This window comes from Lampris incognitus, chromosome 7 (assembly GCF_029633865.1).
Source record: "Lampris incognitus isolate fLamInc1 chromosome 7, fLamInc1.hap2, whole genome shotgun sequence".
Lineage (NCBI taxonomy): Eukaryota > Metazoa > Chordata > Actinopteri > Lampriformes > Lampridae > Lampris > Lampris incognitus.
The window spans coordinates 47,968,035-47,982,803 of record NC_079217.1 but is presented as its reverse complement, the minus strand read 5'-3'; the positions used below and the strand labels follow the sequence as shown (position 1 = coordinate 47,982,803).

Here is a 14,769-nt window from a genome sequence, read left to right as displayed (position 1 = left end):
AGTTTTGACATAAGTCATATCCTGTGTCTCGTGTTTTGGTTGTGTGCTTCTTTTTTTTAATACCAGGAAAAAGTCGATCTGATTTTCACCACGATTAAATGGGGGGGGGGTTGGGGAGGGGGTCAAATTCCCATGTCTCCATTACCCCCCCCCCCCAATCAGCAGCGAGTAAGGACATTAAATAGGCGTATCCGCTGCTTTAAATGAAAGGGGGGAAAAACCTTGAGAGAGAGAGAGAGAGAGAGAGAGAGAGAGAGAGAGAGAGAGAGAGAGAGAGAGAGAGAGAGAGAGAGAGAGAGAGAGAGAGAGCGAGAGAGAGAGAGAGAGAGAGAGAGAGAGAGAGAGAGAGAGAGAGAGAGAGAGAGAGAGAGAGAGAGAGAGAGAGAGACGCTTAAATGTGAAGACGAGGAGCGCGCGGGACGCACGAGCTCAGACCTCCTCCGGTGCCACACCGACAGGAGCGGAGCCACCGGCTTGGCGTCTGAATGACTCCCGTTTCGATTGTCGGCGGTCAGGTGAATCCCGCGTCGAGAGCCTCCCGTTTTTTCCTGCCCGCTGCGTTTTTAAGACACGGCGGGGAGTCTCCGACGGCAGCTGAAGAGCTTGGTCTGCGGTCGGCGGTGCTCGGCGTGGCGGGAGCAGCTGGAGGACCCCGCCGGCGACAAGCCCGGAGACCCGAACTTGGCTTACAAACAAGCGGCATCTGCAACTCTTGGAAACCGCCGGTCTTTCGTCAAAACAACAGAAAAAAAAACCACATCCCTTTTTTAAACTTTCCGCCTCCTTTTAAATAGAAATGGTGGGCAGGTTGAACTTGGCAAAAGTGTGTGACGATGATCCGCTGGATATGAGCGCCAAGGCAGAGCGGACGCTGGACAGTCCGGACTCCGGCTTACCGCCGAGTCCCAGGCCCGGCGCCTGGCTGCTGCCCGCCGGGGGAGATAAAGGCGGCATGAGTCCGCTCTCCGAAGACGAGGGCAGGGGGTGTTTGGTGGGTATTGCAATTTTATCACTACGGGGGTTCCCCGCTCTCTTTTTAGGGAAACCTTACCCCCCCCCCCCACCCCCGGGACTTCTGAGTGACGGTTACCATGAATTACTGTGTCGCTATACCTGACAGCTTTAGCTCATTAGACGGTCGTATTTACGCAGCCTTAAGCTGCAACACCTCCGCTGATGTGCAGCCTGAAAATGTGCCATGTCAGCGGATAAATGACCAGTTTACTATAACATTTGATCAGTTTTGTCATTTACAAGGATTTCCATCGACACGTTTTTCCATGACTAGAAAAGTGGCCTAGAACTTTCCGCTCATTATCCATTATTGCCACACCGGAGTACACACACCCCACTTCCAGTGAAGTTGGGACGTTGTGTGAAACGTGAATAAAAACAGAATACAATGATTTGCAAATCCTTTCCGACCTGTATTCAATTGAATACACTACAAATACAAGATATTTAATGTTCAAACTGATAAACTTTATTGTTTTTCAAATGTTCACTCATTTTGAATTTGATGCCTGCAACACGTTCCAAAGAAGCTGGGACAGGGGCATGTTCACCTCTGTGTTACACCACCTTTCCTTTTAACAACACTCAATAAGCGTTTTGGAACTCAGGACACTAATTGCTGAAGCTTTGTAGGTGGAATTCTTTCCCATTCTTGCTTGATGTACGACTTCAGTTGCTCAACAGTCCGGGGTCTCCGTTGTCGTATTTTGCGCCACACATGTTCAATGGGAGACAGGTCTGGACTGCAGGCAGGCCAGTCTAGTAGCCGCACTCTTTTACTACGAAGCCACGCTGTTGTAACTCGTGCAGAATGTGGCTTGGCATTGTCTTGCTGAAATAAGCAGGGACGTCCCTGAAAAAGACGTCGCTGGGATGGCAGCATATATTGCTCCAAAACCTGTATGTACCTTTCAGCATTGATGGTGCCTTCACAGATGTGCAAGTTACCCATCCCATGGGCACTAACACACCCCAATACCATCACAGATGCTGGCTTTTGGACTTTGCGCTGATAACAATCTGGATGGTCCTTTTTCTCTTTAGCCCGGAGGACACGATGTCCATGATTTCCAAAAACAATTCGAAATGTGGACTCGTCAGACCACAGCACACTTTTCCACTTTACGTCAGTCCATCTCAGATGAGCTCGGGCCCAGAGAAGCCGGCGGCGTTTCTGGGTGCTGTTGATATATGGCTTTCACTTTGCATGGTAGAGTTTTAACTTGCACTTGTAGATGTAGCGACGAACTGTTTTAACTGACAATGGTTTTACGAAGTGTTCCTGAGCCCACGTGGTAATATCCTTTACAGAATGATGTTGGTTTTTAGTGCAGTGCCGCCTGAGGGGTCGAAGGTCACGGGCATTCAGTGTTGGTTTTCAGCCTTGCCGCTTACGTGCAGAGATTTCTCTGAATCTTTGGATGATAGTATGGACTGTAGATGATGAAATCCCTAAATTCCTTGCAATTGTACGTTGAGAAACGTTGTTCTTAAACTGTTGGACTATTTGCTCACGCAGTTGTTCACAAAGTGGTGAACCTTGGAACGACTGAGCCTTTCGGGGATGCTCCTTTTATACCCAATCATGACACTCACCTGTTTCCAATTAACCTGTTCACCTGTGGAATGTTCCAAACAGGTGTTTTTTGAGCATTCCTCAACTTTCCCAGTCTTTTGTTGCCCCTGTCCCAGCTTCTTTGGAACGTGTTGCAGGCATCAAATTCAAAATGAGTGAATGTTTGCAAAAAAAACAATAAAGTTTATGAGTTTGAACATTAAGTATCTTGTCTTTGTAGTGTATTCAATTGAATATAGGTCGAAAAGGATTTGCAAATCATTGTATTCTGTTTTTATTCACGTTTTACACAACGTCCCAACTTCACTGGCCTTTCGCAAAGTCCCGCCCCCCTTAGTTACTGTTGCTATGCCCGTCAAGCATTTCAGAACTATCCAGGAAGTAGCCGCAAAACATGAAAGAAGAAATCAGCGCATTGTGTGGGTAAAAGTAACAGTAATAATACGTTAGCTGTATTAGCTATCAATAATAGCTAGTAGCAAGCTTAGCTTGGAGCAGACAGGTATTTTTTGTTGGTTTTGGATGGATTAAGCTGGCCATGGGGTCTGCTATACTGCCAAATCTATTGCCGACATGGCGCTTCTTGCGTTCTGGGTTTCGGGAAGGGAAAGAAAATTACACCTCCTCCAAACTTTTCAGATATCTAGTATCCGATTTGCAGATCCCACAGGTACACCGTTTCAGCATTTTGTTGTGTGTTTGGGAGCTTGACGGACCGTTGCTAATGTAGGAGTGGACAAGCACCGTTCTGGGGCGGTACTTTGCGAAAGGTCAATTGGGGTTTGTAGAAGGTATTGCAGCGTTCCTTCCTGTGTCGCCAGTGCGCATGTTAGCACGGAGCCCTTTGTTTTGCTAACTCACCGACTGCGACGTGAATGGATGGTCTGTTTACGGACATTAACACGCATCTCTTGCAAGAGTTCGCTGTGTGTCACAAACCAGTTGGAGAAAGTGGGTCAAGTCAATACTAAGTGGGGCCAAGAGATAACTCAATCCAGTCCTAGGGGGCTCCTGGTACTGCTGATTTTCTAGTCTGCCAGATAGCTGATTACATTCACCTGTTGTCGTTTGATGGCTTAGAATGACTGATGCAACAACTGAACACTGAACAACCTGATGAAATATAAAACCCAGCGCTCCTGGTGGTCGCTGCGGACTGCTGTGAGAACCTCGCCCGTAATACAGTCATGTGCCATGGAGAATGTTGTGTGTGTGTGTGTGTGTGTGTGTGTGTGGGGAGGGGGGTGTTCTTTCAACCCAAAATGACACCAGGTGATCTCAATGATTAACGCGCCTTTATCCAGACTAGGGAGAATGTGGAGTGTTGGGTTGGAATGAAAACCTGCAATACGTCCCTCATGGCTTATGAACGTCGCTGCCCTAATGTGCTGGCCAACTTTACATTGCAGGTTCCAGTTTTACCCGTCAGATCTTTTCCGCAGCTGCATCCATTATCCTATGGGGAGGGAATAGAGCTTGATCCATTACCGCCCAAGGAAGTAAGGTAGGCATATCCTGGTTTTATCACTGACCCATTCAAAAAAAACCAAAAAAAATCATTGTATGCAGTGTGGACACAGGCTATGGCTGTCTTGCTCACACATTCATTCGGCCAGCAACGCACTCATCCATCCATTCGTCAATAAATTGAAATGAACGTTTTGCCACCACCCCTTACAGATATACTTCCTCGGTGCACTACGACTCAGACCGGCACTTCATCCAGGACGTTGCCCTGCAGCCGCGAGGCCAGGGCCTGGAGCACTGCAGTCAGACCGTCATGGCCCTACCGCAGAGCACCTGGCGCCGCTACAAGACACAACTGGAGTTCCAGCCTCGCCAGCGAGCCCAGCGCTTCCAGAGTACCACCATTGTCTACCCCAAGCAAACACGATCTCTCTACACCACAGAGCTGAGCTATGACTGCCACCGACTAGCCAGACGTTTCCTCTCCAGTGTGGCGCTGGAGGCAGCCAATCACCGAAAGATACCTCAGTGAGTAGATGCTGGTGGCTTGGGACACTCTTATGTGGTGGACACTGACATGGTTCCCCAAGCCTGACTGCAGTGGACCTGCAGTGTTGTCTTTCTGTAGCATACTGTAAATTTGATGCCTATCCCGAAACGTGGAAGGAACCAGTGGTGCTGCTCGACAGTCAGAAATATGAACAGTAGACATCATTGTCTCCCAAGTGCTTCAGTTTGTATCTAGTTGCAAGTTTTCTGAAAGCACATTCGTATTGGATTTGTTTTAAGTCTGGTTTTGTTAATTTTGCAAACCAACTGAAAGCATGATTTGTAGATTGGACTGAGGCAACAGGTGGGGAGGATCCTAATCACCTTCAGCTAGATTATTCACGTCTTCTTTCACAGACTCCATCTTTGTAGAATTGATTTTGGATCAAGTGCTGGAGGATGGAAACACCCCTTACACACACATTCAGACAGATTACTTCAGTCTATACAAGCTGAGAGTTTATGTGACTGTGAAGAGTAATTTCACAACTTTTAACTTGGGATACACTTTGAGAAAAACGGGAGATCGAACGGTGTGTCACGGGTGTAAGGGCAGTGGAGGTTAATGCAGTGTTGGTGTTTCAAGTGCAGGCTTAAAGGTTCCCCATGTGAGACTTGCATGCATGAAAAGGGTGTGGTTGAAGATGCTGTACACAGTTTTGGCCACAAAACGGCCCTTCCCAAATCACAGGGTATCATTTGTTATTGCTGTACAACCCTAACACAAAGTAAGCCCTTCCCAAACTGTTCTTCAACTTAGTTTGTGGCTCCGATTCACACAGGATGTGTTTATGTACTGTATTGCATAAATATCAGATTACAGCAACTTCTCTGTCTGGTTGGGCAAGCTGCTACAAACTGAAAAGGTTGTTTGCGTGAATGTAACGGTTTAGGTTTTTGCCTGGCGGTGGTAGTTGTTGTGGAAATTGGCAACCATTATTTTGAAGACTACAATAATTTTCTACATCCCTATGCTAGTGTCATTTTGACTTTTCAGTTAATTTTTTTTAACTTATTTCTATGCTTGTATAGTCCTGAATTTAGCTGATGGCCGGGTGTCGACAGTGATGTTGGGGGATGTACTTTGTGATGCACCGTTTGCCTTCGCTGATGTATCTTGACTTTTTAACTGTTACCACTTTTAATGCAAGTGTGAAATAAAGTGTTTTCAACGTGACAAGGCCTTTTCCAGTTTATATCATCTGTTTTGTCATCTGTGGCCCACAGGCAAATTCAACTGCAAAAGTTTCACACAGATTTAATGTGTGTAGTCCTCACTTCTTGTCCTCTTTGTGGAGTTTTGTCACATTAAGACTGCCACCTCAACATTTGTAACTTAGTCTGGAAACCATCTGGAGTTAAAAGTTCAATAACCCAATGTTGCATCATTCCATTAAGGTCATAAATATCATCTTTTTTTCCCCTCCTAATTCTTAAAGTGGAAACAGTTGGATATTAATGAGCTTGGCTTCAGCAAAGCCTGAACAGACTAAGATGACTGAGCACCATGTACTATACATGCACAATGGGCTCAACATGAACTGACATTGTGTTGAAACTGTTTCATAAGCTTCTTGTTTGCTGTCAAGTGTCACGCAGTGCCTCCTTGTAAAATGCATCGTATCAAGGCAGGAGATGCTCATGAGATCTGAAAAAAGGCCTCTGTCATGGAGCTGAGCTTGGACAGACTTGACAGGGTGGCAGAGAGGAGGAAGTCCATGCACCATCTTAGACAGTTGTGTAAAGAGCAACTTCAATCTCTCGCCCAAGTGCTTGTGCAACCCAACCATTCAAGAGCAAACGTTTTTCAGCCACAAGGCAAGAAATCTGTCAGTCGGCTGGCTAGTATGACCCACACTGGCCTGGTCCAGACCGCTTGGTACGTCAGATCCTGCCTATGTACAACCAGCACAAATTCATTTCTCGGCATGCAAGTTCCTCACATTACGAGTTTCACAAGCTTGTACTGTAAGTGTACACGTGTTAACGTATCTATCTGAATGTTTAAATGAAAGCAAGCAATGCACATTATACAGGTGCTTCTGACCTCAATGATTTCTTAAATATATTTTTAGAATGTTAAAAAAAACGCTCCGAGATGAAACGACTATGTATGTTCCGTTGCAATATTTCAATGTACATACCATACTGACACCAGAATACCTGGTCTTTCTAATGCGGATCCTCACTCTTAAATGCTGTGGCTCATGCGTTGACACGTTAACGTGTGAACTATCGTCTCCACCTAGTGTCCAAAAATGCAAAAGCTGCAACAAGTTAAAGACTGATTCATATAATGTCTTGATGGGTTTTTTAATGCTATGAAATATTGCATCTCTTTTTTACTTGCATATTTGGGTTTAATATTCTGTGTTCACTCTGAATGATGATTGGACTTCAATATTTGCAAAAGGATGCAGCAGCCCAACTAGAGATGGGTGGTAGAGAACATGATCTGTGGAAAGGCCCTACTGTAATATTGAAATAGGCTATTGTGATGTTACCTTTATCTTTTTAGAGATTGTCATATGGGTTCATTTTTGCTCTCATTCTGTTGCTGTACCACAAAACTGCCTATAACTATGCATGTAAAGAGAGGACCTTTCATACCCAGGGTCCTTCATGAATTTTGGGAGTGCCTTCAAGTCTCACATGTGTTTACATGGACACACCACATTGTGACTGTTAACCCTTGCTACTAGCAGCAACCTAGAACTTCCAGTGGATTCCTTTATGCAGTCAGATGGATTTGCTGCCAAATGTGCTGCTACAAAGATTTTGGTTGAGTGGTTTGAATACATGTTTCCTTAAAAGATGTATTTAATTTTAGGCAAATTTTAATGTATGTATTGTGCTTTATTTTTTCTAATGGACCGAGTCTGACAAAGCTGAACTGAACTGAGTAAAGCAAAAAACGGCGAGGGAAAAGTTAAGGGAACTAAACACTTTCCTCAACACTAACACTCTTACATTGGCCTTACTACCTCCATCAAAATTCAGTCAGTTGCTCAACATTGGGTTTTTATTAGAAGATGGCCTTGTGGTATTTTTGCAGTCACTGATTCCGTGACCATCAGCAGTATTTGACTTGAAGGCATCTGCATGCATAAATGAAGACAGCAGGCTTCGGGTAGCCTATTCGCTGAACTTTGGAGTGATCGATTTTACGGAGTTTGGTTGAAAAGGACACTTCTGAAGTAATGCGAATACCATGACTCAGAACATACTTCAAAGTCTGCAGAAAACTCATTTTGGAGCTTGTAGTTCAAAAACAAACTATTTGGCCATGCGTTACCTTCGTCCGTTGTGCAAGCTGCAGTGAACTCTTAAGTGAAAACAGTTAACCATGTGAGCTGTGAGCAAATCAGTGGCGCCAGATTTTCAATTTTGCAGTAAAGGTGCATAATCCTGGAGTACTCCAAAATGCATGGACACGCAAAACAAGGCAATAAATATGGAGCCATCACACAACCCCAAGAACCCTATTACCTATTCTTCAATTTCAGTGTGCCACGCCGCTGCTGGTTCGTTGCTCTGCCAGGTAGTTGAAGACATTCTCTTGTTGTTTCAGGTATTTCAGCGAACCAAATGAGTTTTAAAAAAAACTGGCACACAACAGCGATAAGGGCCAGATCGATAAAAATAAAAATCACTGCGTTAGACCTGTATCTGCCCGATGGTTTATGCTAGATCCAACGGGGCGGAGGCACGGAGCCGTGATTGGCTGTTGCGTCGGCCAATAGACAGCGCGGAACCTCGAAGAGCACTGACTTGAAACAAACGATGCGCACTGAAACATTTAGCTAGCTAGCTAGCTTACAACTGACCTTAACATTGCCAAATCGTACTGTAACAATAGCTAACGCTTTCTAACAATGGAAATTCAAAAAGGTTACACCCTAACCAACAACTAATCACGGCTACTTCCGTGCCTACACCCCGTTGGCTCTAGCATCAACCCTGCCCGACCTGTACCGAAAACCCGATTTGTTCTACGCATGTGCCATGTTGTTATGGCTCGCGCAGGCGCAAGGTAATCGTTAAGGACAGGGTTAGGTTGAGGTTAGAACAAACCGGGGTTTTTTGTTTTTGCTTTTTTCCCCCCCAAAAACTTTTTTTTAAATTTACTACAAAGAGGTATACAGTTGTCATACAGAAGAGGGGGAAAAAAAGTTGTACAGAGCAGAGGAGTTCAAAGTCCATTCGTTTGAAGTCCTCTCAAGAGTTCAAATAAAATGTACTTTCTCTAAAATATCCAAAGTCTTTATAGCTTTTTTTTTTCTTTCACATTTTCAGTTAAGGAGATACTGCTGGAGTTCAGCAACAAACCGATGAAAGCAGGATTTGGAGTCAGACCATTTAGATTGGTGGCTATGAACTTTACCAATAATAACCAGAAGCTGAATTATTTAGGTAATATTGCTGTCCATCCCATAAAACACAAAATATAACATCACATCAAATACATTAATCTGTACATTAGTACCCATTTTTCATTTCATTTCATTATTTATTCCGCTCATGGTAATGCACAGCTCCAGAGAGAAACAAGCAATTCATGATCAAACACAACACATCCCATGATTGAAAAGGAGCAGGGGGAAGAAAATCTTATTTTACCTGACCCTTACTCAAACATAAAAAAACAACAGTCTGGTCTGTCAGTCAGTTACTCAACACTAAAACTTATAGCAACATGAGAAATGAAAAATAATCAAAAAGCCATACACAATAATTCACCATCAACTGAAAACTCATTACCTGACAATTCCATTTTGTCTAATTATTCTTTCCTTATACATTTTCTTGAACTGGGAGACATTTATACAACCCTTTAGATCGTTCTCTAAAGAATTCCATAGTTTGACGCCACATACTGAAATACACGTCTGCTTTAAAGTAGTACGTGCATACTGATGTTTAAAATTAAATATCCTTCTATGGTCCTCGTCCTCTGAACTACAAACAAATAATTTCTGTAAATCTTATGGTAATACTCTGCTTTTTGCCCTGTACATAACTAACAATGTCTGTAACTCAACTAAATCTTTAAGTTTAATTAATCCTGACTTAATAAACAGTCCGTCGGTGTGTTCTCTTGGATCCACTTTATGAATAATTCTTACTGCTCTTTTCTGTAATATAACCAGTGGCTTTATATTGCTCATATACGTGTTGCCCCACACTTCCACACACTAGCTAAAATATGGCAAAATAAGCGAACAGTACAGAATTTGCATCACCTTGTAATCTGACACATACTTTGCTTTGTTCAAAACTGAAGTATTCTTAGACGCCTTTGTTTTTAGATATGTTCTATGAGATTTCCATGTCAGTTTGTCATCCATTATTACACCCAAAAATCTAAACTCAGATCTTCTTTCAATATCAACACCATCTATAGACAGTAAAACATTTTCATCCTTTTTCTGTTGAGCAAAAACTATAAACTTAGTTTTGTTCAAATTGAATGATAACTTATTTTCATCGAACCATCTTTTCAGTTTAACCATTTCATTTACAATGATTTCTGCTAAACTTTTTAAATCATCTCTTGAACTAAAAAAAGGAAAAAAATAGTGTCAACTGCAAACAAAACAAATTGCAATGTTTTTGACACTTCACATATTTCATTGATATATAAAATGAAACGTTTCGGCCCCAACACCGAGCCTTGTGGGACTCCACATTCAATCTTCATGCCCTCAGATGTATTGCCAGCAAACTGTACAAATTGTTTTCTGTTATCTAAATAACTGCTTAATCAATTTAAAACTACTCCTCTCACACCATATGTATGTAATTTAGAAATTGATACGTTATGATCTATTGTGTCGACTGCTTTTTTACATCAATAAATACACCTATTGTGTATTTCTTACATTCTATTGCTGTTGTAATCTCTCCCATTATTTTCATTAATGCTAAAGATGTAGATCGATTTACCCGAAAGTCATACTGACTCTCACTCAGCAACTTGTTCTTTTCAAGAAAAGCATCTAATTTTTGTACAAACAGTTTTTCAAGCACATTGGAGAACTGTGAAAGTAGTTAGTAAAGGTGTGTTTATCTCCCGTTTTAAAAAGTGGAATAACTTTTGCTGTTTTCGTTCTGTCTGGAAAAAAATACCTTTACGAAAAGATTGAAAATATAGCGTAGAGGTTTGATTATGCAGTCAATAGTCTTTTTCACTAGAATCATGTCAATCCCATCACTGTCAGTGTATGTTTTGTTTTGGGAGTTTGCTCCAATGGATCTAATTTCATTTTCACGCACCTCTCCTAGAAACATAGACTGTACCACTTTACTTCCCCCATTCTGACCACCTTCTACTTGCCCATCATTATGTTTTTTTTAATGGAAATTGCAAGATTAGGCCCAACATTAACAAAAAAGGAATTAAATTCATTTACTACTTCATCATGTTTTTATAACCTTATTATTGACATTGATGAAATGATTGGGCAGATCTGTAGACACAGAGTTATTTCCGATTACATTTTTTAATATTTTCCAAGTACCTTTAATGTTATTTTGATTTTCTTTTAACATTTTATTATAATATTCTGTCTTGGCTTGTCTCAATATCATTGTCAACTTATTTTTGTAAACCTTTTCAGCTGTCCCTGTTCTAAATTTTATGAAGTCTCTGTAAAGTTCATTTTTCTTTTTGCATGCATTTTGTAAGCCCTTTGTTATCCAAGGATTTTTATTATAGCTACGTTTATGTTTGCATGGTACTATTGGACAATGTGACTCATACAGCGATAAGTAGCTCTTTAGAAATGTCTCATATGAAGCATTTACCTCTTCTACATATACCCCTTTCCACTCTTCTTTTAAGAGGTCATTCCTGAATTTGTCTATTGCTTCAACGGTTCTTACCGTGGGGCCCGGGGTAATATTGGAACTGTTATGGACACGGGGCACCCCATTTTCATTAGTTTGCATTGTTTGTCACATTAATTGGTTTGTTTATTTTTGGACCATTTATCACAACGTTAATATTTAGCTATATGAATGTGGGTTACAGGTGAGGAGTTAATACAGGCACTTTAGGGCAGCTAGGGGTCCTCAGGTAAAGGCGGGGTGTGTCAGTAAACAGATCGCCTGCAGTGAAATGACCGAGTGACTGATGTGTCTGTGTCTCTGAATTATCAGATTAAAAAGGGTGAAAGCCATGCACGCCTTGAAGTCCCTCTTTGTCCAAGTGTGCAACATTACCCTTACATATCTATAGAAATTTTCCTCATTTCGCTTTATTTGACAATCATATGTTAGAAGTACAGTTAAATGGTCGTTTATCTTGTTTATTATTCGGCCACTTATTACATTGTTCTCCATAATATTTACAAAAAATATTGTCAGTTAATGTTCCACAACTGAAGGTTATTCTAATGGGCTTGGTAATCAATGGGTATAGCCCTCTGCTGTATAATGCTTCCAAAAATCTGATGTTGTTTTATGTTTAGATATATTTAGAAGGTCAATATTGAAATCCCCACAGATTATAAATGTTTTACTGTCATTAAGCCTATTGATTAATTCTTCCATTATATTGTAACGTGCATGGATAAGAAGACACGCTGGCCGCTGGCTGGTGGATCTGACCCTTTAGTCGAGCGGTTAGCGATGCCTCCTGCGGTGCGGGCGACACGGGTTCGCTTCCCGGCCGCGGCAGTTCCTGTGGTTGCGCTGTCCCCCGAATTCGCTACGTTGGTGTCAGAAGTGGGATGGGCCGACCGTAAGGCCATCGGAAGCGTATGCGCCCTGAGGCGTGAAGGAGCTGAAGGAGGGGGGTAGTGTAACGTGCATGGATAAGAAGACACGCTGGCTCGCGGATCCGACCCTTTAGTCTAGCGGTTAGCAATGCCTACTGCGGTGCGGGCGATTCAGGTTCGCTTCCCGGCCGCGGCATTTCCTGTGGTTGCGTTGTCCCCCGAATTCGCTACAATATTTTTAAGCGGTTCTACATTTGACCCTGGTGTTCTGTATACACAAGTGACAACGATATCTCATCCTTTCCATTTCAATTTCCACAGTTATGCATTCCATTAAATCATCGATTAGTTGTCATGTAGTCAACTGGTCTGCCTTTCAAGTCACTGTCCACATAAGGGCCACATCCCCTCCTCTCTATACAGGGCCACACCCCCTCCCCTCTTGTTGACTCTATTGATATGATTATAACTCATAACCCTCAATACGAAAATCAATACCTTTCTCTTGATTTAACCATGTCTCAGATAAGGCTATCAACTTAAATCTACTTTTAAATGTTTTCAAATAATCATTGATCTTTGTGAAGTTTGCACAAAGACTTCAACGGCTGGAATGTAACGAAAATGTGTTATTCGGTTCAGCATCGTCATTAAATTGATCCTCGAATAGTATTGTAGCAAATTCGGGGGACAACGCACCCACAGGAACTGCCGCGGCCGGGAAGCGAACCCGTATCGCTAACCGCTCGACCAAAGGGTCTGACTCGCGAGCCAGCGTCCAGCGTGTCTTCTTATCCATGCACGTTACAGTATTTACAAGTGTCATTGATAAAATTAAACACATCTTATTCAAAGTCATACACATACATTTTATGCTCAGAGTAGCCAGATCTTGGAAAGATTTGACGTCCGAGTGGCTCGGTCATTCGTTTGTTTCAAAATAATTGTATGTCCGTTAAGTGTTGTTATTTGGTGGCGCCCTTACTCATTGTATTACGGTACATTCAGATGTGACGTCGCCACGTTCTCAGTGAGCGACAGTGTGTGTTGTAAAAGTCGGTAGTAGAGAGCTAAGATCTGCTGTATTTGCCTAAATAAATATGCCTAACGTTAAAGGCTAAAGAGAAAACCGAGTCAAGTGTTGCTTATCCTCCATACGCAAAGAGAAGATTGCGCACCCCAGCTCAACAGGTTATGGGCCCAGGCAGAGTTGGACACAAGCTAGCATTCCGGAAGAAGTTTAACGCGAAGTATTACACGGAACTTCTACAGGCTATGTGGACCAGCTTGGAGATAAGTGAGCATTTATATCACAGAGGTTCTTAATCTGTGTTTGTATTCTCGGAAGACGTTTTACGCGACGTATTATGCGTTAGCCAGTGAAGCTAACAAGCTAGTTTAGCAAAGAAAAAGTATAGCAAGCTAGTAGGCCACGGTCAAATTAGCGCGTTAGCAAAATGGCAAGCAGAGCAACAGGAGTCTTGGCACCGCAGCTTTTGTTCGACGGATCTGAAGGTAAGCATGACCTTTGGGAAACAAGGTTCCTAGGCTGCTTACATACTCTGAAGCTAAAAGACACTATTTTACATGGGCCCACCGGCGCTAGCGGAGAACAGTTAGCTGAAGATAGGAGGAAGAATGCTGATTGCTATGCTGAGCTAATAAGACTAATAGATGATAAAAGCCTATCGCTGATAAGACATGAAGCCGGTGATGACGGCAGGAAGGCTCTGAGAATACTGAAAGAACATTATTCCGGAAAAAGCAAGCCGCGGATAATACATTTATACACGTCGTTGACCAAACTACGCATGGCGGACAACGAGAGCGTTACCAACTACATAATAAGGGCGGAGAACCTCATTACGGCTCTGAGAGATGCAGGCGAGATCATGAGTGATGGACTGACTGTAGCCATGATACTAGGCGGGCTACCAGACTCTTTTAAGCCGCTAGCCGTCCACATAACACAAAACGAAGATAATGTTACGTTCGCAGACTTTAAAAGAAGACTACGGGTCTATGAAGAGGCGGAGAAAATTTAAAGTCTGCGAACGTAACATTATCTTCGTTTTGTGTTATGTGGACGGCTAGCGGCTTAAAAGAGTCTGGTAGCCCGCCTAGTATCATGGCTACGGTCAGTCCATCACTCATGGTCTCGCCTGCATCTCTCAGAGCCGTAATGAGCGGGATTTATGGATAATGTGATGAAGACATGTGCAAGGCAAGGCCGAGGCCCCACCAAGACGCATGCTAGCAACAGAAAAGGTGAAGATGCCAACGTGACGTGTTACAAGTGTGGAATAAAAGGGCACAAGGCAAGAAAATGTTTTCGAAAAGCGTGGTGCAGTTACTGCAAAAATAATACACACCAAGAATCCCTGTGCAAGAAAAAGGGGGAACAAGATGGTGTCAGAAAAGTCGCGGAGGAACGAAATAGTA

The 14,769-nt window shown here is 42.7% G+C and overlaps 1 protein-coding gene across 1 annotated transcript; it reads left to right on the top strand.

Annotated features, from left to right (window-relative positions):
• Positions 1–344: 344 nt before the first annotated feature.
• Positions 345–5,783, top strand: rflnb (refilin B). The gene is made up of 3 exons (XM_056283715.1): positions 345–991; positions 4,000–4,094; positions 4,271–5,783. The coding sequence occupies exons 1-3, from the start codon at positions 797–799 to the stop codon at positions 4,587–4,589; spliced, it is 609 nt and encodes a 202-aa protein (XP_056139690.1). The 5' UTR covers positions 345–796; the 3' UTR covers positions 4,590–5,783.
• Positions 5,784–14,769: the final 8,986 nt, after the last annotated feature.

Bases quoted from the DNA above. Each gene is read 5' to 3' on its own strand.
- rflnb (XM_056283715.1), top strand. From the start codon at position 797: ATGGTGGGCAGGTTGAACTTGGCAAAAGTGTGTGACGATGATCCGCTG. The intron at 992-3,999 runs GTGGGTATTGCA...TTTACATTGCAG, and splicing joins ACGAGGGCAGGGGGTGTTTG to GTTCCAGTTTTACCCGTCAG. The intron at 4,095-4,270 runs GTAGGCATATCC...CACCCCTTACAG, and splicing joins TTACCGCCCAAGGAAGTAAG to ATATACTTCCTCGGTGCACT.